This window comes from Rhinoraja longicauda, chromosome 5 (assembly GCF_053455715.1).
Source record: "Rhinoraja longicauda isolate Sanriku21f chromosome 5, sRhiLon1.1, whole genome shotgun sequence".
Taxonomy (NCBI): Eukaryota; Metazoa; Chordata; class Chondrichthyes; order Rajiformes; family Arhynchobatidae; genus Rhinoraja; species Rhinoraja longicauda.
Genome location: NC_135957.1, coordinates 48052624 through 48078139, shown reverse-complemented (window position 1 = coordinate 48078139; position 25516 = coordinate 48052624). Strand labels below are relative to the sequence as shown.

Here is a 25516-nt window from a genome sequence, read left to right as displayed (position 1 = left end):
TGGAATCCTTCAAGATATGAAATTAATCTATTTATAGAGTTGTCTGACAGGGTGACTCTTTTGGAGTGGTGTCAAGAATATTGATGTGCCAATTTCCCTTCAAAGTTCGGAGAAAACTCTTTTTGCAGATGTATAAATTAAATTTATTTTATGGGCGAACTGTCGTACTGAGGAGGTTATACCTTTTCCTTCTAAACTTTGAACAATTATTTAAAACCGATGGCACTTGTCATAGTGACAGAAAGCAGGGGGAAAAAACAAGTCTGGAGTCCACCGCTGTGGTTCATGAAATGCCCTGTCATCATAATGCTTGGCTGGTCTTGTTATCAGCTGTCAGAGTATTAGAACATTTTCTTCTGTTGCTTCACGATATTCTTTCTGTTTCTTGTCAAGTAATTTGTAGGAAATAAATTATAAAACCTTAGAGCAGAAGAAAATTAGTACGGGTATCAGAGGTTATGGGGAAAAGGCAGGGGAATGTGGTTAGGAGGGAGAGATAGATCAGCCATGATTGAATGATGAAAATCAGTTTTCTGAACCCCTAACCTTCTTTCACGTGCAGTAACTATAGCAGTGGAATTGATAGTGGAAAAACAGAAGCATATGATTTGCGAATCTTGACATGTCATACATTTCAGCAACTGTTCAGGTTTTAATAGCAATGAATTTAATGTGCTCCATTTGTTGCCTATGCCTGTATATGGACTGAGGATGTCTATGTGAAAATGTAATTAGGGTAATTTGAATATTTGGCTTTGAATATCTGCTTTCGAAGTTATAGTTTGCACACTGAATAACATTTATAAAACCTGTCTTGTAAAATTCCGCCATGCTGGATCCAGAGTCCTAAATACAACATTGCAATGTCAGGCATCTCTAAGCAGCTTGTAAACTCATTGGAGAAGGAGGAAATGTGGTCCATTTTGGAATTATCAACCAAGGAAGGGTAAATGAGAGATACTATTTGTAAAATCACTGAGGCTATGAGCAAAATTAAGAGACAGGATCTCAGAGTTTGAAACTTATGAATTATGGTATGACCTACATACAAATTATGGGAGGAATGTGCAGATTAAGGAGATAACCCTGAGGCTGAAGGAATAGAAGGGGAAAGAGGGAATCTCACTACTCTGGAAATGGAAACAGAATTAACACTTCAACACAAAGGTCTTTCACCAGGCTAGGAAAAAGCAGATCAAGATGGATTGCAGAGACAGCTGGGTTTTGGAGCTGGGGTGGGGGAGAATGTGAAACACTGCAGATGCTGGAAAACTGGGAAAAAAAAGCAAAAAATGCTGGAGATACTGAGCAGATCACACGGCAAACGTGGAGAGACTTTTCACTGACCTGAAGCGTTAGCTTTATTTTACTCCCCATCGATTTTGCCCGACTTACTGAGTGTTCCCAGCATCAGTTATTACTTCAGATTTCCAACATCTGCAAGTTTGCGGATTTCAATTACCTCCGTGTGCTGCCAAGCATAAGAGTGCAGATCCTAAATTAACCTGTTTATGTGGACCACAGGAAAGATGGGGAAAATATTAAGGAAGCAGAGTCGCCTTAGTGATTAAAGATGAAATCATTTAAATGATGAAGGAGACTATAATGAAAGGTAAGCATCTGGGGAGACAATGAATTGAATTAAGGAACTGAAAAAGTGCTTTAGTGGGAATTTTGTGTAAGTTCTCAGGAAGTAATTGTAAAATAGCATAATGCAAAAAGACAGAAATTAGCTGCACATGTAGCAACAATAGAATGGTTTCAATTTTAATCATGATTTGGAATGAGATAAACAAAAAGACCACACATTTCTGGAGTTTGTTTAGATTTTTTGTAATAATAATTTAAAGAACCAACAACGGTGAGAATGTTGGCCTTCATAACAAGAGGAGTTGAGTATAGGAGCAAAGAGGTCCTTCTACAGTTGTACCGGGCCCTGGTGAGACCGCACCTGGAGTACTGTGTGCAGTTTTGGTCTCCAAATTTGAGGAAGGATATTCTTGCTATGGAGGGCGTGCAGCGTAGGTTCTCTAGGTTAATTCCCGGAATGGCGGGACTGTCGTATGTTGAAAGGCTGGAGCGATTGGGCTTGTATACACTGGAATTTAGAAGGATGAGGGGGGATCTTATTGAAACATATAAGATAATTAGGGGATTGGACACATTAGGGCAGGAAACATGTTCCCAATGTTGGGGGAGTCCAGAACAAGAGGCCACAGTTTAAGAATAAGGGGTAGGCTATTTAGAACGGAGATGAGGAAGAACTTTTTCAGTCAGAGAGTGGTGAAGGTGTGGAATTCTCTGCCTCAGAAGGCAGTGGAGGCCAGTTCGTTGGATGCTTTCAAGAGAGAGCTGGATAGAGCTCTTAAGGATAGCGGAGTGAGGGGTTATGGGGAGAAGGCAGGAACGGGGTACTGATTGAGAGTGATCAGCCATGATCGCATTGAATGGCGGTGCTGGCTCGAAGGGCTGAATGGCCTACTCCTGCACCTATTGTCTATTGTCTATTGTCTATTGTGTCAGGCACGAAATGCTGGATGAACTCAGCAGGTCGAGCAGCTTCTTTGGAGGACATGCATACGTGACGTTTTGGGTCGGAACCCTTCTTCAGACTGATTGTGGTGGGAGAGAGAAAGCTGAAAAAGAGGTGGAGGCAGGACAAAGCCTGATCTTATTGCCGTGTATAAAATCATGAGAGGAATAGATTGTGTAGATGCACAGAACCTCTTGCCCAGAGTAGGGGAATCGAAGACCAAAGGACAAAGGTTCAAGGTGAAGGGGAAAAGATTTAATAGGAATCTGAGGGGTAACTTTTTCACACGAAGGGTGGTGGGTGTATGGAACAAGCTGCCAGAGGAGGTAGTTGAGGCTGCAACTATCCCAATGTTTAAGAAACATTTAGACAGGCCAAGCACAGGCAGGTGGGACTAGTGTAGCTGGGGCATGTTGGCCGGTGTGGGCAAGTTAGGACGAAGGGCCAGTTTCCACACTGTATCACTCTATGACTCTAAAGCCTGGCAAGAAATAGATGGATACAGGTGAGGGGGGTTATTCATTGTCAGATGGGTGGACAAAGGCTGGAGATGAAAAGGACACAAAAAGGGTGCCAAGGAGGCAAAAAGGTGCTGATAAGGAGAGAAGTGGTTGGAAACAGCTGTGAAATGTAAAGCCAGAGGAGGGCATAAAAGTGGAAGGGATGGGGAGGGGGGATAAGGGGAGCGGGATTGTGAGTGAAAGGATACGCAGTGAGGTCAGGGAGAAAGGGAGGGGGAGGAAATTAATTTGGTGGGATGTTACCTAAAATTGAAGAATTCAATGTTCATACCATTAGGTTGCAAACTAAGGGGAAGAATGTATTTAGTACTGAGCCAAATATAATCAATCATTCAAAATATGAATATTTATCTAATGTCAGTCACAATAGAATTGAGATCCATGTATTATTGGAGAGGAAAACATGTGGCTCAACCACGAGAATTCAAAATTTGAGTCAGCTGCCAGAGGTTGTTCGGAGAAATCTACGAAAATCCTGTCATGCACCTCCAGAGACCAATTAATAAGTTAATATTAAAGCTCTTGAAGGCAAATTAATGATCCAGTTAACAATAGGCGGAGTGGTAAATCCAGAGAGCAGGTCATGCCATCAGCTTGTGATTTCCTGAAAGTGTCTTTATTTGGCCAGCTTTGTATTTTATTTGTATATTATTTAGGTGACAGCATAACTGAGAGATTTTGCAATAAGGCTCTTTAGGATACTGGTTCCAGATGCAGCAGAAGCTCGCTAATCCTCCCTTTGTAAAACAATGTGAGGAGTTCCCAGATATGCCAAGAAGCCCAATTTCCTGAGGTGCAATGTCCTGATTTGCACTCATGTAAAGTTGCAAAATTTATGTCAAAAAGATGCATTCAAAATTGATGCCGCCTTGGAAAAGTTGTTTTATAAATGGTCTCTGTTAGTCCACGCAGTAATAAAACTTCAAATTTGCTATGTTAAAGTGGATTAACACCAAATGGAATATCTGTCCTATTGAGTGGGACCAAATGGAGTTCTATTTACATCTGAAGTTCGTGATTTCACTCCTCCACAACACTTGCCGATTTTTCTATTCACATGCGAATAATTCTTCTGTGGGTTGAAAACCAGGGTGAAGTAGTTTTGTCTTTGCATGCGAGTGCTAAATGTGTGCAGACGTACCAGTCGCTGGTTATACTCATCCTCAATGCATTTAGTCCTACTGAAGTTAATGGAACAAAGCATGTGGAAAGGAATACAATCAATGATATTGGCACAATTTTGCTGCCCATCAAAGGCGAATTTCTTCCACATAGTGGGTTTGTTTTCTTGAGTACCCCCAACCACAATAGAAAGCTGACCAGGACCTATGATAGACTAAACAATCATTTTTTTTTCTGTTACAGCCCCTTTAAAGGATTGATTCTACCAATTAGATGCAACTCCATTCTTAACTTGCTTCTTTTTAACAAGATATCTGGGGACATTTGGTAATAATTGCATAATGTCCCATTCCATTTGTAATGCAGCAAATGAAACAGTCCATGTCTGCAAGAGCCGAATCTAAACCATTAAGGCATGGGCTAATCCATGGCAAGTGGCATTCATGATACAAAAATGTCCAGCAGTGACCATCTCCAACAAAAGGATATTTAACCACCGACTAGGGCATTCAATGTCAAAACCTTTGCTACGATTTTCACCATTTTCCAGGAAGATGAACATTGACCAGAAACTGAACGGATCAGCCACATAAATGCTGTGGTAACAAGAATAGATTAAAGGCTGGGTATCCTGCAGTGTGTGAGTCATCTCCCAATCCCTCAGAGCCTTTTATAATCTAGTAGTGTGATGGAATACACTCCACTTGACTGGATGTCAAAACACTATGCAGCCTGCCTGACTGGCAGCCCTTCAACCACCTTAAACATGACTTCCCTCCACTGATGCGCTTCAGTTGCTTGCTGATGTTACTCTGATAGTTTCTCTCATATCTGTGACTTCTGCCACTAAGAAGTACATCAGTAACACCACCGCGACCAGATTCATTTCAGTTTTACACCATCTTGACTTTGGAAATACGGTGCCTTCACTCTCATTGGGAATAAATTCTGCCCAACAGCCTTATGGATGTACCTTTAACAGAAGGACAACAGCAATTCAATAATAGAAAGAAAATGTTTACCAAAATCAAAATCACCAATTTTTCCATCTAGAACTTATACAGCAGTTTCTTTTATACTGTAAAATATAAGTAGAATTATAAATTAAAAGCATAATATTCAACTGCAGTCCCTCCATTTACTCAGCTAGCCTCAACTAAATTCAACTACAGCCTTCAGAACAGACTGAAAATGACAATGGAGGATAAGGCCCAGCTTCAGATTACACCATTTATCTTGGTTGGGAGTGGTCAAGTTGGCTGACCGTTGTCATCAATAAGAATTGTGTTGGAAGGCAGTACCTAAAATTAGAACATTTTCTAATGTGGGTGGGGGGGGGACATCTGGGTTTACATCAAGAGCATTTGGACATCCACTACAGCATTCCGACGTTGGAAGATGCTGATTGTGAACATGCAAATCTAGATAAAAGGTTCAGGTCCCCACTTTGGCTTTCAGGCTTATGGCTGACTTTGCAACATGTCTATTGAGCCAGCAGATGAGGTATCCTTATCCCCTGACTTGGCTGCTGTAACCCCTTTGCCCAGTGAATCACTGCATTCTGGTCCCGGGTTCTGAACTACATGCCATGCCATGCCAGTATTCAAGCTAATGATAGTGAATGTGGCAGTAAGTTTTCAAGCTCTTTGTCTCCTTGCTGGTGCTCCAATGGTTAACAACATTCCAGTTCTTGCGTATTTGAAAGAATAAAAGGACAAATTTTGTGGTGCAGGGAGATGAAAAAAGTAGGAACTATAAACTTGCAGCATCTGTAGTTTATAAATCGGAAGAATGTTAATGAAGAAGAGGTGAACCTTGAAAAGGAACACAAAATATGACTGATATTGTAGCGACCATAGAGAGTGGTCCTAGATGTCGAACCCTCAGATTGGCCAGCGAGGTCACGTGTGGGTGCGACCGTAGGGATTGGTCCAGGGAGTGAGATCGCTGATTGGACAGCGTGGTCACGTGTGGCTTTGGCGCCTAAAGGAGTCAGTTGAGAGACTTCTTCGAAGAGAACAGTCAGTTTTAATGGTTGTCTGTGATCTCGTTATGTAAACTTTGTGATCGAATATTGCTGTCGCAATAAACTTCTTCAACAAAGAACGAGCCTCCAGACTCGCCATATTGGTAACCCCGACGTGATCCAGCCGATCACCGACCATGAGTGAACACGACGCCTCGTTTTTGGCTTCTATGCCCGACGCACCGGAGCTAAGCGCGGTCAGCGTTCACCTTCCGTCGTTTTGGGCACATCAACCACAATCTTGGTTTGTCCATACCGAAGCCCAGTTTCACTTAAGAAACATCTCGGCAGATGCGACGAAATACTACTACCTCGTCAGCGCTCTACCGCCGGAGACGACCACACGGGTGATGCGGTTCATCGTCAACCCTCCCGCAGAAGACAAGTACGAGGCCATGAAGGCACTGTTACTATGAACCTTTGGGTTCAGTAGGCATGACCGAGCTAAGAGGCTTATGCACCTACCGGATCTCAGAGATCGGCTGCCGTCAGTTCTCATGGCTGAAATGTTAGCGCTAGTAGGTGAACACACGGGTTGCCTCATGTTCGAGCAGGCATTCCGAGAGAAGCTTCCCGAAGATGTCAAACTCATGCTCACGGATTGTTCTTTTAAGGACCCCGTGGCATATGCAGAAAAAAACGATGCGCTCATGGCGTCCAAATCAAAAAGAAGCAGTTCGATCAACAAGGTCTCGACATCAGCGGCCGTGCCACAGCGGCATAAAGATGGCGCCGTGTCTCCCGCCAATTCTCCAAAAGCCCGCCAAAAGGATCCGCACAAGCGCGGCTGGTGCTATTACCATCTACGATGGGGTGGAGAATCCCGCAACTGCCGCTCACCTTGTACCTTCTCGGGAAATGCCTCGGCCGATCGTACATAGAGGCGTTGCGATTGGCCAGAACCGACGCCTCTACGTCCGAGACCGATTCACGGACACAGAATTTTTGGTGGACACGGGAGCCATAGTCAGTATCGTACCGCCGACCGGCCTCGAGACCAGATCGGGTAAGACAGGTCCTACCCTCATCGCGGTAAACAGCAGCCCCATCCGCACGTACGGTACGCGGACAATGTCCCTGGCTTTAGGCATCCACACGTATGAATGGCCATTCATTATCGCGGACGTCAGCCAGGCGATCCTAGGTGCAGATTTCTTCTGGGCCTTTTCACTAGTCCCTGATATCCGTGGTAATAACCTCCGACCATCCGCCAGCAGCGATGAGCCCGCCGCTCCGCCGGCAGCCACCCCGCCCAGCCCAACTGTCCAGGCCGTCGTCGCGGCCCCCGACCCGTACGCTGAGGTCCTGGCGGAGTTTCCAGAGCTGCTCGTCCAACGGTTCGACGCCCTTTCGGCCAGGCACGGCGTGGTCCAACACATCCGCACCGAGGGCCCACCCGTTTTCGCTCGGGACCGGAGGTTACCACCCGACAAGCTGGTGGTGGCGCGGGCAGAATTCAGGAAGATGGAAGAAATGGTCATTGTCCGTCAGTCCGACAGCCTGTGGGCCTCGCCATTGCATATGGTCTCCAAAACATCTGGGGGGTGGAGACCATGCGGCGATTACCAGCGCCTCAATGCCGTCACCATGGCCGACCGCTACCCCATACCGCACCTCCAGGACTTCTCGTCTGGGCTGGAAGGTGCCGTGGTGTTCTCCAAGATCGATTTGGTGTGGGGCTACCACCAGATCCCTGTGCGTCCGGAAGACATACCAAAAACTGCCACGATCACTCCGTTCGGGTTGTTCGAATGGTTGCGTATGCCTTTCGGTTTAAAGAATGCGGCACAGGCCTTCCAGCGACTCATGGACCGTGTTGGTCGAGGTTTGCCTTTTGTTTTCATTTATTTAGATGATATCCTGGTCGCCAGCCCCTCGGAGCAGGAACACCTGGCCCACTTGCGGACCGTATTCCAGCGGCTCCAAGATCACGGGCTCATCATCCAACCCTCCAAATGTCAATTTGGCCTCCCTTCTCTCGATTTTTTAGGGCACAGAATCACCCCTGCCGGCGCCACCCCTTTGCCCGAGAAGGTGGAGGCTATCCGTGCATTCCCGCGGCCCACCACAGTGAAGGGTCTGCAAGAGTTCGTGGGCATGGTAAACTTCTACCATAGGTTCGTCCCGGCAGCTGCACGGGTCATGCGCCCGCTCTTCCAGTGCCTCGCGGGTAAACCTGTAGAGTTGGTATGGTCCTCGGCCGTGGAGTCGGCTTTTGCAGCAGCTAAGGCGGCTTTGGCAGACGCCACCATGTTGGTCCACCCAAGCCCCTCCGCCCCCACGGCCCTGACGGTTGATGCGTCTGACGTGGCGGTGGGCGGTGTTTTGGAACAGCAGGTCGGTGGCCTTTGGCGGCCCTTGGCGTTTTTCAGCCGGCAACTGAGTTCGGCTGAGCTGAAATATAGCGCCTTTGACCGAGAGCTTCTGGCTCTCTACTTAGCTGTCCGTCACTTTAGGTATTTCCTAGAAGGCCGCCCGTTTGTGGCCTTTACGGACCATAAACCGTTAACTTTTGTTTTTTCCAAATTGTCAGACCCATTGTCGGCCCGCCAGCAGCGGCACCTGACTGCCATCTCTGAGTTTACCACCGACGTCCGTCATGTAGCGGGTAAGCTTAATGCCGTTGCTGACGCCCTGTCTCGGCCTGCTGTCTCCCCCATTTTAGCGGTGGACTGCGAGGTGGATCCCCAGGAGCTTGCGGAGGCACAGCTCCTGGCGGACACCGCCTCAGCATACCAGTCCGCCACTTCAGGGTTGAAGTTGGCTCAGGTGGCCTGCGGGCCGGCCGGCACAAAAGTCTGGTGTGATGTTTCCCTCCCCCGTCCCAGGCCGGTGGTGCCCTCCCTTCAGCGCCGGGTGATTGATGCCATTCACGGGCTGGCGCACCCGTCCATTCGCTCCACCTCTGCCTTAGTGGCCGCTCGGTTTGTGTGGCATGGCCTGCGAAAACAGGTAGCTGCTTGGGCCCGTTCCTGCGTTCCCTGCCAGACCGCTAAAGTCCAACGCCATGTCCAGCCCCCAGTACAAGAGTTCGAGGTCCCAGCGGTCCGTTTTTTCCACATTCATGTGGATTTAGTCAGACCTTTACCTTCCTCCCGGGGCTACACCCATCGGTTCAACCGGTGGCCGGAGGCTTTCCCATTGTCAGATACCTCCGCTGCCTCTTGTGCCAGGGACCTGGCCCTCCATTGGGTGGCCCGTTTCGGGGTTCCGTCTGTTATCACCACCGACATGGGGCCACAGTTCACCTCTACCCTCTGGGCCATGCTAGCAGAGCTGTACGGCTCCCGGTTGCAACACACCACGGCGTACCACCCTCAGGCTAATGGGCTCGTGGAGAGGTTCCACCGACAAGTCAAGGCGGCCCTCAGTGCGAGGCTGGAGGGCCCGGACTGGGTAGACCAACTTCCCTGGGTCCTTTTGGGCATCCGGACCGCTCCTAAGCAGGATCTCGGTGCTTCGTCCGCGGAGCTAGTATATGGCTCGCCACTTCGAGTACCCGGAGATTTGCTGCCGGAGTCCTCTGGCCAGCTGCCCTCAGTTCCCTCGGTGTTAGCATCACTCCGGGCACGCGTAGGTTCCCTGGCTCCGGTTCCGACTTCGCGTCACGGGTGTCTCATGGTGCATGAACCCCCTGCCTTGAAGGACTGTGAGTTTGTATTTCTGCATAGAGATGCCCATCGTGCCCCGTTGTACAGGGTCTATGAAGGGCCGTTCCGGGTTTTGCGTAAAGGGACGGTCACCTTAGACGTGGGCGGCAGGAGTGAACTCGTCTCGGTGTCCAGGCTTAAACCTGCGCACTTGGATCCGGACAGCCCTGTCCTGGTCGGTCAACCACCTCGGCGAGGCCGTCCTCCTGCAGCTCCACCCGGTCCCGGACCCCCCGATCCTGCAGTTCCTCCCAGTCCAGGACCCCCTGCTCCTGTGGTTCCGGCTGCCCCTCTCCTTACTCGTTCTGGTCGCGGAATCCGGCTCCCTGCTAGGTTCCGTACCTCGGGTTCTGGGGGGGGGGGGGTCATGTAGCGACCATGGAGAGTGGTCCTAGATGTCGAACCCTCAGATTGGCCAGCGAGGTCACGTGTGGGTGCGACCGTAGGGATTGGTCCAGGGAGTGAGATCGCTGATTGGACAGCGTGGTCACGTGCGGCTTTGGCGCCTAAAGGAGTCAGTTGAGAGACTTCTTCGAAGAGAACAGTTAGTTTTAATGGTTGTCTGTAATCTCGTTATGTAAACTTTGTGATCGAATATTGCTGTCGCAATAAACTTCTTCAACAAAGAACGAGCCTCCAGACTCGCCATAATATCACCATATGCTTTGATATCAATAAAATCAAGTTTATATAAATAATCAAAAAATCAATAAAGTAAGTTCTTTGTTTGCCCATTGTTCATTCTCTTCAATAAATCTGTGCAATCTTTCATAATGTTCCAGTCAAAAGCATTTACTCTCAAAATTTGCCTTTCCATCCCCATTTTTTAATAATTTGAACTCTGACTTAATGCTGCCTGACATAATGTGACACTTAATTGCTTAAAAAAATAACTTCATAGAATTGCATTGTTTTAGGTCACAGTATTGATTCTAAGTTAACGCCTGTACAGATGTTTCACAAAACCAAGCATATCTTTATTTACGATAGAGACACATGCGTTCATGTCTAAAGCCAGGTTTAAATGGGTTGCACTGTTGAATGCCAGTAGAATCTGTTGCTTCACAGCTCCAGGGACACGTTTACCTCTGATCTCAGCTATAGTGTGTGTGCGCAGGGTTTGCATTTTCCCTTCATGAACACATGGGTGTCCCCTGAACACTCTGCGTTCCACCCATTTTGTAAAGGCATGCTGGTGCATTAAGTGGTGACCGATAATCATTCCTTTTTGCAGGTTAATGACAAAAATAATCACAGGGGAGTTGATAGGCATGTGAGAGAGAGGATAAGTTGCAGGCATATAGGGAAATAGGACAAATGGGATTGCTCCCCTGGGAGCTGGTGTGGGCCCAATAGGCCAAGCAGCTGCCTTCTGTGTCATTATAAATATTAGATAAGAAATGCAAGTGTTCACCCAAAGGACAATGGAAAAGAGGAAGCAATTAGAAGGCATCTAGTTTCAAGTGCCAGAAGTCTTAATTTATAGCTACATGATAGTGAATTTATTTATTTTTCTAGGTAACCAAATCTACAATTTTCTCTCTCTGTCCAGTGAAAATATTTACAAAATTGCACAATGTTCACTGTGTTAACTTGATGATATGTCAATGACCTGCAGAGTTAATTTCGTGTGTAGAAATTTCCCCCCCTGCTTGAATGTATCACGTATTTTCTGCTTTTAATTTAAATGTCCAGTTTCCGTAGTATTTGATTTAAAGATCCATTTTCTGTTTGGGTTGTAGGTTACAAAGGAGCTTGACCTGTTTTTCTGAAGGAAGCATACATTTAAATTTAACATGCTGCAAGCTAGTATTGAAACAATCACACATTCATAAACAGAATCAAATCACGTTCTGTATTGCTCTATAATCTATTTTTGATTTTGATCCATGTCAAAAACCACAGGAAAGGAAACTGTGGTTTAAAAAAAAATTACCTGCTGATTTGCATGCATTTTCAAATAATACGTCAAGAAAAGGCACGTTGAAGTTGTGAAAAACTAATTTTAATTATGCTGAATGCTTTGGAATATTACTATCCTAAAATATTAATTATGATCATTAACTTTTCAATTGCACCTAACTTGCAATTAGCCACTGGTTCTGAAAGCAAATGAGCATTAAGCATGATATAATTTCAGATTTAAATACAGTGCAGTTATCTTGAACGTGTAGAGACCAAAAATCCAGAATCTTTCCTGCTCATTCTTGCTCTAACTTGGGATATGTGAATAATTGGATGGGCTATGGATATGTTGGGACTATGGTAGGCTGTGAGGCATACCTTGCATTTGTCCCAAGTTGGGCTGGTGACCTAGATCTTGTACTTTGGTCATTTCTACATTCCTAACCCATAAAGGATTCAATGTTTGTTCAGCTGGAAATGGAAGCGGTTCTTCCTGAAGAGGAACAAGATTTAGAAGATACAGTTCCTATTTTAGAGAACAAATTACATATCTTTAAAATAGTTCTGAAAAATGGTTAGAGGCAGTGAAGAAAGCTAATGGCATGTTGGCCTTCATAACGAAAGGATTTGAGTATAGGAGTAAAGAGGTCCTTCTGCAGTTGTATAGGGCCTTGGTGAGACCACATCTGGACTATTGTTGCAGCTTTGATCTCCTAATTTGAGGATGGACATCCTTGCTATTGAGGCAGTGCAGCGAGCATTCATGAGGTTAATCCCCGGGATGGCGGGACGGTCATATGAGGAAAGATTGAAAAGACTAGGCTTGTATTCACTGGAATTTAGAAGGATGAGAGGGGATCTTATAGAAACATATAAAATTATAAAAGGACTGGACAAGCTAGATGCAGGAAAAATGTTCCTAATGTTGGGGGAGTCCAGAAGCAGGGGCCACAGTTTAAGAATAAAGGGGAGGCCATTTAAAACTGAGGTGTGAAAAAACGTTTTCACCCAGAGAGTTGTGAATTTGTGGAATTCTCTGCCACAGAAGGCAGTGGAGGCCAATTTACTGGATGAATTTAAAAGAGTGAGATAGAGTTCAAGGGGCTAGCGGAATCAAGGGATAAGGGGAGAAGGCAGGCACAAGTTACAGAATGTGGATGATCACAATGAATGGTGGCGCTGCCTCGAAGGCCAAATGGCCTCCTCTTGCACCTATTTTCTATGTTTACATGTTTCTACAGCGGGATCCTGATAACAGACTTCCCCCAAACTACTACTCCCATCAACTGGCCATTATTTGAGACAGTGAAGGAGTGATAGGATTTGTCCCTCAGCAATACATTCAAACATTTTAACTTGTTGTCTTTACTATTTGTTAAACTTTGCCTTTTAGAACCTGGCAATTGTATTTGCTTATGTAGCGCTGATAAGTAGAGAATTAATTCACTGCAAAACATTTATGAAACTTTCTGGGTCAGAAACCTTTGTGTTGAGACTTGACTTAGAGAATGATCTTTTGGATTATGCTCGAGTGGTGAGGATGATTGTTGGATATGTCATCTTTTGGCTAAAAGTTTAAATTGTCTGCTCCCAAAAGTAACTTTAAAAGATTCCCTGGCACTACTTTAAAGAGCTTGGGGATTATCCCATGTCCGATAATATCCGACTGATGGTTACCTTTTAATCGGTGTCATTAAAAGAAGTTTGCTCATGGGATCTCTCTGTGCTGTAAATGAGCAAGGCTTTTTCAATATAACACTCGGCTGGATGTACAACAGTTTAAGGCATCTAGCGATGTTCGGGAAAGTTGGTACTAAACATGATGTATATCGGAGAAACAATATGACAATTCAAATTGGAAGAAAGCAGAATCGCATTTGAATTTAATTTCAGAGTCCTAAATAACAATGCATGGGATCAAAAGTAGTTGAGATCAACTAATTGATCCAACCTTCCTCAAAATCAGAGTCTGACATATTGCACACTGTATAGATTTACAAGTGAAAAGGGCTTTCATTTGTTTTAGTGCCGATTAGGAATTGTGCCACAAATGACTTAATATAATCTGCAGCATTTCATCAGCATTAATAATGATGATCCTAATATTTGCTAAATCCTAATTTGTTGACTTTCCTGCAATGGCTGACTTGAATATACCATTGTGAATAATTTTGGCCATGCTCCTATCTGTGCAGGATTCTGAGTATTGAGCCTGTCATTTCTCATATTCAATGCCGTTACACTTTCCTCTCGCTCCCCTTCTCCCTCGTGTAATAGAAAATTCTGCTCTATTTTCTTTATGAATACCCTGTTTTATTTGCACTGTAACTGTCTATCCTAAAAAACTGGGAACACATCCAGATTTAAAACCAGTGAGAGTTTCAAAATAAATTTTAAATTAACAGTGTCCTTTGTAAGTGGCCCTTAGTGTATAATTAACCCTTTCCAAGCTCCAGCGGCAATTTGTATGCAAAAGCTATTGTAAACTAGAAACCCTCATCAAACATCATTGAACTGTGTGTTTTCAGTGTCCTTTCCGCCTAGTTCACCACAATTTACCTGCCCTCTTCAACTATGTGCATGCTCTTCCTCTTCTTCTCCAACCAACTCTACCCCTTCCTCCCCCTCAATTCCCTTCCTCTACTCTTTTTTTATTGACCTTGCCTCCCATTCCCAGCTCCCTACAATGCTTACCTTCTCTGCTGCGCTCCACCGCCCTTCAGTTCTCAAACTGATGCTAAACTGAATAGCACTCCCCATGTTCTGCAATGAAACTCTAACTTTGGATAATTTACACCTGTGTAACTTCAAATAGTCTTTCATGTACATAAACTGGAACATGCATAACACTATGACTGTGTCATATTGACCAAGTGAGACTTACATATATTATTTTAATTTTATTTTGGGACTTTATTCATCTGACCAATAAGTATTGGTTTCTCAATGTGTTGTCAACAACCTGACATTCAACCATGTAGGGAATGTTTGTTGCCATTTTATTTATGTTTTCTTGTCCCTTGATACCTTCCTGAGATATTTCTAAGTTTCAGATTGCAGTTTAATTGTTAATTTGGATCACACAGTTATTTTGTCATTATTGCTCTCTCTCGAGCATTTTTATGTGGATTAGTCCTAGTTCTGTCGGTCTTAGCTGGCCTTCTGCAATATAACTGTGTCGTGTCTTTCAAGCCACTGCCTTTGTTTACTTCTTCCTGATCTACAGGTTCCGAACATGTTCTCCTGTTTTTAGTCTCTTTGTAAATCATTACTCACTTTCTTTTCTACTTGACTCTTTTCCCTTATTGTCTCAGACTTGTGTGTTGCCTTGTTCTTCATTCTACTTGCCCCATCCCCAGCTTTGCTCCTCAATAAAATATCTTTGGATTTAAAAAGAAGCACAAAATTGTAAATCTCTCCACTCCATGTACTGTGAGCAGCCAAAAGTCTGGCAATAAGTGTTCATAGACTGTGTTAGAGAATCCAAGAAGTACGCCAGCCCTGACCTTTTGGCTAACTAGTTTGCATTCTCTTCGAAGATTGAAATCACAGATTCATGCGGGCTAATCATCCACGAGGAGGTTTTTTAAAAAAATTGAAATGTATGCCTTGCAAGAAAATGATATTATTAAATTATCTCATACAATGGAAATACCTTTGCTGATGTTTGAATAGAAATAGTTTCCATTAATAAAAATGTCTGTCTTAAAAATTAAAACCTTATGTAAACTGATGCTTTGAAATGGCAGTGTTGAATAGATATTTTTTAAACTGGTGGGGGAACTCAGCAGGTCAGGCAGCCTCTGTGGAGGAAAATGGACAGACAACAGATTTGAAATGTCCATTTCCTCAACAAATGACCCACTTAGTTCCTCCAGCAGTTTGCTGCTCAAGATTCCAACATCTGCAGTCTCATGTGTCTCTGTTTTGAATAGATTAACTTGTTAAATCACGGAACACCTGTTTCTACTCAGAGAAGAATAATTATGCAATGAAGCCTGTCATTAAAATACTAAAAATGGTTTATAGATGAACCAGCACATTAAGATGCTACAAGCTTTGATACTTTCTGGAAAAATAACCACTTTTTCAACCTCTGGATTTTGAATATATATTATCTTTGCTTCAATAGTTAATTTTTGATGCACTGTTGAAAAATAATCTGCATGTAGCTTGTTATTTTAAGTGTGACAAATCCTATTGTCACACAAGAGAATCTATGGATAAATTTAGTGCAAACAGCATTGAATAAACATACTACACAGGAATGTTACAACCAGAAGCGGTTAAAAAAATGTCATGGTTTATTGACCAGATCTTCTGCATAGAGTATCTGCCAAAAAGGAAAGAAGTCCTGCTGCTATGACTTTTAGAAACTGTTACTTCTGTTGATTTTGTTCACTACTGTATAGAATATAGTCAAATGCTGTGAAGTATTTATTTTGAACTAGATTTTTAATCATTTAGGGGTGATTATTTGTTCCCTACAATGTTCTATTCACAAACCTTTGCATGGGTGCAGCCAGCCCAGAAGATGAATTAGTAATATTGCTTTTCAGGTGTGGCACTGAGAGAACAGTTGTAGATTTTCTGTACATGTCAGATAAAATTTCATAAAATGTAAATCTCACATGGAGGCTTTTTGGCACACTGTGCCCAAGCCAGTGAAATTGTTCATAAAAAAGTCTTTCAGCTATGTTGACCTTAAAGAAAGTTAATTTAAGGCCAGACATTTGGCTTTGGTTGCTAGCTTTAATTTCCATGGAACCAAATCGGTGGGGAGAAAAATTATCAGCTGATTTTAAAGCAACCGTTTTGTGCGAGTGACTATGCATAGATTTCTACCTCGTATGCAAAGCAAAATAATTTATGTTTTCTTTTCACACTGTTCAGCTTCATTTGGCCATTACAAGTGACGCATCAATTATCTTTCATAAGAATGTTTTTTAATGTTTGTTTCTTCTACACTACATATAGTTTCTGTTTGTTTCTTTTAGTTGCACCAGGCTGCTGAAATTTCGCAGGTCAGAGGAGCTCGAGTCATAGCTGCAGAAGATCTTTTGTTTTTAATGCGGAAAGACAAGGTATGTTAAGTGCCTTAACTGATCCATTACTCAAACCGGGTTATACATGGAACCAGATTAGTAGTAATACTTTGAAATATTTATTTTAAGCTTAATTTCGGTCATTTAGTGGTGATGAGTGTGTATCGTATAATGTTTTGTTCAAAAATGTATGTATGAATATGGTTATTTAGTTCATTTTTCAAATCAGAGTATTTGTTCCCGATCATGGCAGCCAACTGCCCTCTAGTTGAGGAAGGAACTGTGGATGCTGGTTTAATCCAAAGATAGACACAAAATGCTGGGGTGATTCAGTGGGATAGGTAGCATCTCTGGATAGAAGGAATGGGTGACGTTTCATCTGAAAAGGGTCTCAACCAGAGATGTCACCCATTCCTTCTATCCAGTGATGCTGCCTGTCCCGCTGAGTTACTCCAGCATTTTGTGTCTGCTCTCTAGTTGAGTAGTGCTGACCGTATTCAACTTAGAATACCACTCATTGTGTTAATCACATGCGAAAATCATCATATTGAGTTAATTCCCTTCTTTCACGAATGTTTATTGGGTAAAATCATTTCCCAAGAACCTCAAATTCTAGCATTAAACTCCTATTACAATATTATCTGAGTGAATTGAAATGGCTTGCAATTGGTCTCGGCAACTGTGAACAAGCAAAACTAAACTAAAAATATATTTTAAAAGGTGTATTTTTTGTGAATTAAATTCTCTTCAGATGACACTGAGCCAACCTTTGCAGCCATGAGAGAAAGACAATTGTTTGCATGTTCTGCACTGAGTGTTTTGGGATTTGAAACCTTTTGTTCTAATCTAATGTGTTTCCAATTCAGTGACAAAAAAACATTTAAAGGAGAGGATAAATGTGGGCTGAGCAATTTTATCTCTGAAATATTTTCCAGCATCTCTGTGCATAAAAGCCTTGTTAATATTGTGTTTACTACCTTGTGGGAGAAAAATGTATTTGAATTTGTTGCACATCTGAGATCTTGCATTTAGGGTCTCTATTCTACCAGATGTCATCATATTATTACTGATGGGCATAGTAGCGGCTTAATATCTCTAAGAGCAGCTGTGTTCTTTTCTGTAAGGTTTGCAGCTTCAAAGGAGTCTGGAAGCCCTTCCAGAACTACTTGATTCAGGGAAAACAAGTGACCAGATGGAATGAAAGATCATCAAGAAGACTTGATAGGAATTTAATGTTTGCAACTTTTGTCTAACAAGCTGTAAGAAGTTCTTCTGTAGGGAAGATCCTAATGGGCGGGTCATTGACACTCCATGTAGGTGGTTACTGCCAGAACTGGACGTAACTTCGTTACTAATCAGATAATGGGCAGTCAGTCATTCTCCCAGCAATTGATGAATTGTTGACCTTCTCATTACTTGCTTGCTAGTGATGCTACTCCTTTGTTAATTCCCACAGTGAAGTTGGAAGACGTATCTCCCAATGCTCACATCTGCAGGTAGCCTATCCTCCAGTGGTACCGACAGCCAATTATTTTTCTGACACACTTGGACCTTTTTTTTTAACAAAATGGGTGCCAGAAAGAGATGATAATGTTCAGGGAACATTTTGACCTTTTCAAGCTGATATGTGCCGCCAGGAATACAAATTGGGGAACGGACTTTTAAGACACTTAAATGCTCTAGCGATCTGATAATTGCCCAATGGACCCCCCATGTGCAATGCAAGTACAGCTAGGAGGCCTTCACTGTGCTAGAAGCTAGGAGACCAGCTGGTAAAACTGAAGTGTTGTGGAATGTGAACCCCCTCCTTTAGAATACTTCTGGGCAATATACAATAGCTGGAGAAAAAGATAGAAGACCTAAGAGCAAGACCACTGAATCATGGTGGTATGAGGAACTGATGTACACTCTGTTATGCAGAAACATGGCCCGCCTCCAACTCTTCGGACAGGGGGTTCCATCCCAAGTACTTTTCCATCCACCATATGGACCAGATGGCGGCGGCAGGAAAGAAAAGAGCCACAGCATTTGCTTCATGATAAACTCGTTGTAGTGCTCGGATATGGCATTCTTATCCCATTTCTGATCTAACCTCCAACTTGTTCTCATATTTACTTGGACTGTCTTTGACACCTCCCTCCTCTTTCTTGATCTCTCTGTCTCCATCACAGGGGACTGACGTCTACTACAAACAAACCAACGCCCAAAGTTATCAGGACTATACCTCCTCTCACCCTGCCTCTTGCAGAGACCCTATCCCCAATTTCTCTGTCTCCACCACATCGGCTCCGCAGATGAGACTTTCCGTTCACGAACGTCCGAGATGTTTTCTTTCTTTAGTAAACATGATTTCCCCCCTGCTGTCATAGATGGATCCCCCACTTGCATCTTCATATTATCCAGTAGTTCTGTTCTCACTTCCCCTCCCCAAGACAGAGTTTCCCTGGTCCATGAATTTCACCCCACCAGCCTCCGCATCCATCACATCCAGGGCAGCATGGTGGCGCAGCGGTAGAGTTGCTGCCTTACAGCGCTTGCAGCGCTGGAGACCTGGGTTCGATCCCGACTAAGGGTGCTGTCTTTACGTACTTTGTACGTTCTCCCCGTGACCACGTGGGTTTTCTCCGAGATCTTTGGTTTCCTCCCACACTCCAAAGATGTACAGGTTTGTAGGTTAATTTGCTTGGGTTTCTATACTTGGTGTAAGTGTAAATTGTCCCTAGTGTGTACGCTTGTGTTAATGTGCAGGGATCGCTGGTCGGTGCGGACTCGGTGGGCCAAATGGCCTGTTTCCACGCTGTATTTCTAAACTAAACTAAACATCATTCTCTGATATTTCTGCCACCTCCAACATGATCCCCCCACCAGTCACATCTTCCCATCCGCTCCCCTTTCTGCCTTCCGCAGAGAGGGCTCCCTCCGCATCTCCTTGGTTCACTCATTCTTTCCCACCCAAACCACCCCCTCCCCAGGTAACTTCCCCTGCAACCATAGAGTCATAAAGTGTGGAAACAAGCCCTTTGGCCCAACTCGCCCACACCGGCCAACAATGTGCCAGCTACACTAATCCCACTTGCCTGCGCTTGGTCCATATCCCTCCAAATCTGTCCTATCCATGTACCTGTCTAAAGGGCTTGTCCCACTGAGGCGATTTTAAGGCGACTGCCGGAGACTAGGCTGTTGCCGACAGTTCGCCGGGGTGTCGCGGGCATGATCGTGAGGAGTCTTCAAAGAAAGGAGTCTTCTTCGCTGAGAAATCAACCGGTATGAAATTTCTCGGCGACAGCTGGCTTGTCACCAGGTATCGTTGCTTATTGCGGGCGCCGTCGCATGCTGTCCCCAGGTTTGCTAGGTTCTCTTAGATGCATTTAGAAGCACATAATTAAGTAAAGTCATTTGAAGATACCATAAAATACACCTGACAGGTAGATTGGAGGTGACAGTTTGACGGTCAGGTAAGCTTGGGAATTTTCGCGATGTTTATGGCATTCAGCGATTACATTTAAAGTAGGCTCCCAACTCAGATATGCAACCCAGAAACCAGATATGCATCTCCCGTACATTTTCAAAGAATGCCCAAACTCCGCACAAAAATCCATTTAACCACTTTTTAAATTAAATTTCTTAATACTGCTATTAGTAAACTGGAAGTCAGTCCAGTTTATGCCTTGTTACCATGAAGCTTAGTTTTCAAGTAACCCGGGCAAGATGTTATATTTCAAAACTCTCAAGTAATTACCGACTTGTCAGTGATTTCAGCGAAAAATAGGACGCCGGAGAAGCATTCACAGCGTGGGAATTTCGCAATGTTTCCGAAGACGGTGTAATCTCGACCTGACTCGGCATTGTCGTAGGGTTTAAGAAAATTTCGGCGACCTGCTACCACTTTGACAGTCGCCGGCAGTCGCCTGAAAAATTGTCTAAGTGGGACAGGCCCTTAACTATTTGTTAAACGATGGATAGTTGCAGCCTCAACTACCTCTCTGGCAGCTTGTTCCAGACACCCACCACCCTTTGTGTGAAAAAAGTTACCCCTTGGATTCCTATTAAATCTTTTCCCCTTCACCTTGAACCTATGTCCTCTGGTCCTCGATTCACCTACTCTGGGCAAAAGACTCTCTGCATCTACCCATTATATTCCTCTCATGATTTTGTATACCTCTATAAGATCTCCCCTCATCCTCCTGCGCTCCATGGAATAGAGACCCACCCTACTCAACCTCTCCCTATAGCTCACACCCTTTAGTCCTGGCAACATCCTCGTAAATCTTTTCTGAACACTTTCAAGCTTGACAATATCTTTCCTATAACATGGTGCCCAGAACTGAACACAATATTCTAAATGCAGTCTCACCAACGTCTTATACAACTGCAACATGACGTCCCAACTTCTATTCTCAATACTCTGACTGATGAAGGCCAAAATGCCAAAAGCCTTTTTGACTGCCTTATCTACCTGCAACTCGACCTTGTCATTGTTCCATCTCAATTCACTCTCACTCTCCTCACAGCAAAAAATAACAGGGATGTGCATTCACTATGTTAACTCCTTTTTTGCGATGCAGAGACACCAAACACATCTTCCAGGAGAAACAGTGATTTACTAGTTCTGCTCTATCTCAGGAAAACAAAACCCGAACTAGGAGACTGCTTTGCAGAATGCCACTGTTCAGTCTGTAGGTTTACTCTGAAGTTTCTGTTAGATGTATAGAAAAATTATAGCGTGAAATGAAGTACATTTACAGAGAAATTATAGCATGAAAAGACGTCACACAATCTCTCGAGTTCGTGACGGCTCTATGAAAGGGCAATTAATCCCCCCCCCCGGGTCTTCTCAATCCTATGTGTTCCTGTATAAAAACAATGTTTTCTTCCTGCCACTTTTGATTCTTTTGCCACTTCTTGACACGTCCAATTGTTATCTATCTATTTTATCTCAACCCTGCACAATTACCAACTTCTTCACTTTCTGCCTGTCACGTCAGTTCTCAATCCATTATGACCTCTCTGGCGGAACAAAACTCAAGAAATGCCATCTTGTCACATCACAACTTTCAGGATTCAACAACATCTTCAGATAATCCGTGTCATTCCAATCTTATGTCCCACATGTCCAACATTTAGTTATTTACTCTCTGCTATTCTAGTAATTTCAGACTTCATTTGTCTCTTCCCATTGACATTTTCTCCCTATCACATATATTGTTCTGTACCAGCAGAACATTAAAACCCATCATCTTTCAGTGTGCATCGCCACTACTTGTGTCATTCAATCACTCTTCCTCCCCATCCAGCATTTTGTTCTCTCTACTCCTAGTGTCTTGGACTGCAATGTAGAACTTGTTTCATCTTTAGTTTTCTTGGTTTTTTCTATCTGAACTTGAAGCATTGTCCATTTCTCTCACAGCAGATTCAGCCTGACCTGCTAAATATTTTCAGCAATATCTGTTTTTATTTTTGCTTTTCCAGAACCTAAGCAGCCAAATATTGAGGAGATCATTCAGTGATACCTGGGCACCCAGATATATCACCCTTGTGATTAACAGTACAAAGCATTTTGTGGACAAAGCTTTTTCTGGGGTCTCACACAATAATGTTTAGAATAGAATGACCTGCCCTGAGGCAGTCTTTGGAGAGAAAATTGATGCTGAGGAATCCTCACAAGGTAAGTGCGAGTTTTTCCTCAGGTTAGCAGCAAGAACGGGCTGCTCAGCACAAACTATAAGATCCAGGTTGTTAGCTGTGATTTACACAGAGAATGTGGGAAATTAAAGTTTAACTGGCAGATGCTTGAGGTGACACTCCATTGTGAACAAACTCTCTTATTCACATTTATTTATCTCTATTTGCAGAGAAAATTACGGCGATTGATAAGGTATATGAGTTTCCGGGATTTCAAATCCAAAATTATTAAAGGTGTTGAAGATGAAGATATTATTGAAGCAGGTATTTTTTTTTTTAAATAGATGATTATATCTGGATTAAATGAATAATATGCATTCTTGATTTCAGCTGTTTGAAGGTAATCAAGTTGGCAGGTTAGCTCTGACCTCCAGTTTTTGCAGACATAACTGAGTGGACGTTTCGGACTGCTGAGCGCAGGTTGAAGTTCAGCCTTTACTCCAGTTGAGCGTTGATCACAAAACACTTGCCTGGCACAGACATCTACAGATTTCCATAGTTTGAGAAATTCTGCCCACTGATCCTGATCAAGTTTAGACAATTGGAAGCAATGGCTGGCCACTGAATGGCAAGTAGCTGTTTTGCATGAGATTTAATTAAATTAATTTAAATGTGTTCAATTATATTTATATACATTTCAAATTTTAAATTATATTTTAATAATACGTTATGTATTAAAGCTTGAGGTTTTTTTAATGTCTTTGAATGTCAAAGACATTTAAAAAGACTAAATTCCTGTGACAGCTAAGTTAACCACTGAATGTGGGGACTTGGCTTCTCCAGCTGTAGAAGCCTTTGTGGGAGAACAACCCGCCACATGTCTGGAGAGGTCCTGAATGTGACTGGGCCATGCTGATCAGCTCAGAGCCGATATTCCAACAGAATACAATGCCCAGATCCATACTGGAAAAATAGGCATGGCTGGGCCAGAAACCGGTAAGCTTAGGTGGTTCACTGATCAGCTGAAGGTACTACTCTCATGCACCCACTATTCGCACCTGGAGGAAAGAAAATAAAATACGTTTATTGTGAGGGACTATCCAAAGGTGAAGGTCACCGTAGCTTCTTTAAAATAGCAGGGTGTGGTATATTTATCTAATTCATCGTGCATCATTTGTTTCAGATTTGCACAAAGTTAGATTTATGTGCCCGATATTAACTTAAGGTAATCATAACCAGAATTGAAAATATACATTTCAGACTTGAAATAGGAATTTATAAAGGAGTCATTGTCAGTCATACCACACACATGGGTTTATGAGTCTCAATGTGCCCCTTTGGAATTATTTTTCAGTGATATTGTGAGTGCCTCAACTTCCTCCCTCCTGCTGCACTCCTTTATTTATCCGTTTGTAGATAGTTGATTCTACTGGAGTACCCTAAAACTCCCTTTTCATGACAGTTGCATTTAGTTTTCATGAGTGGTCTCCTTCTCATTATCCCAGTGCTGCTTCGCTGTCCTGTTTTTTTTTCTTTCTTTCTCGTTACTCTCCGTTCTGTTTTCTCTTTGCACTTATGTGAATGATGGGGTTTGAAAAAGCACGCACTAATGATTCAGATTTTTACTGGAATAAACCAGCACTGGTATCTGGTTGCGGGCCAACACTTTGTACAGTTTTGTCAAGTAACTTCAAACAAAATGACAAGATAATGAAATGTATTTATTTAATGTCAAAATTAGAGGAATGAATAGAATACACAAAATATACTCAAAAATGTATTGAATTTGGAAAAAATAAGAATGAAGTAGAAATATTGTGGCTGGAAATCAGTTGAACAGAGTCTAGAACTTCTGATGAACCGCAGAGTTGAAGTAATAAGGAAGGAAACTGAAGCCGAGCATGTTCCAATAGACAATAGACAATAGGTGCAGGAGTAGGCCATTCAGCCCTTCGAGCCAGCACCGCCATTCAATGCGATCATGGCTGATCACTCTCAATCAGTACCCCGTTCCTGCCTTCTCCCCATACCCCCTCACTCCGCTATCCTTAAGAGCTCTATCCAGCTCTCTCTTGAAAGCATCCAACGAACTGGCCTCCACTGCTTTCTGAGGCAGAGAAATCCACACCTTCACCACTCTCTGACTGAAAAAGTTCTTCCTCATCTCCGTTCTAAATGGCCTACCCCTTATTCTTAAACTGTGGCCTCTTGTTCTGGACTCCCCCAACATTGGGAACATGTTTCCTGCCTCTAATGTGTCCAATCCCCTAATTATCTTATATGTTTCAATAAGATCCCCCCTCATCCTTCTAAATTCCAGTGTATACAAGTCTAATTGCTCCAGCCTTTCAACATACGACAGTCCCGCCATTCCGGGAATTAACCTAGTGAACCTACGCTGCACGCCCTCAATAGCAAGAATATCCTTCCTCAAATTTGGAGACCAAAACTGCACACAGTACTCCAGGTGCGGTCTCACCAGGGCCCGGTACAACTGTAGAAGGACCTCTTTGCTCCTATACTCAACTCCCCTTGTTATGAAGGCCAACATTCCATTTGCTTTCTTCACTGCCTGCTGTACCTGCATGCTTCCTTTCAGTGACTGATGCACTAGGACACCCAGATCTCGTTGAACATCCCCTCTTCCTAACTTGACACCATTCAGATAATAATCTGCCTTTCTATTCTTAATTCCAAAGTGAATAACCTCACACTTATCTACATTAAACTGCATCTGCCATGTATCCGCCCACTCACACAACCTGTCCAAGTCACCCTGCAGCCTTATTGCATCTTCCTCACAATTCACACTACCCCCCAGCTTAGTATCATCTGCAAATTTGCTAATGGTACTTTTAATCCCTTCATCTAAGTCATTAATGTATATCGTAAATAGCTGGGGTCCCAGCACCGAACCTTGCGGTACCCCACTGGTCACTGCCTGCCATTCCGAAAGGGACCCATTTATCCCCACTCTTTGCTTTCTGTCTGTCAACCAATTTTCTATCCATGTCAGTACCCTACCCCCAATACCATGTGCTCTAATTTTGCCCACTAATCTCCTATGTGGGACCTTGTCGAAGGCTTTCTGA

At 43.5% G+C, this 25516-nt stretch overlaps 1 protein-coding gene across 1 annotated transcript in view; it reads left to right on the top strand.

The window, feature by feature from the left end:
* supt3h (SPT3 homolog, SAGA and STAGA complex component) overlaps window positions 1-25516 on the top strand; it is a 320444-nt gene that overhangs the window by 219472 nt on the left and 75456 nt on the right. Inside the window, exons 4-5 of the mRNA XM_078399478.1 lie at window positions 16755-16841; window positions 22655-22748. Coding sequence (XP_078255604.1) covers window positions 16755-16841; window positions 22655-22748 — 181 coding nt within the window. The remainder of the gene's footprint in view (window positions 1-16754; window positions 16842-22654; window positions 22749-25516) is intronic.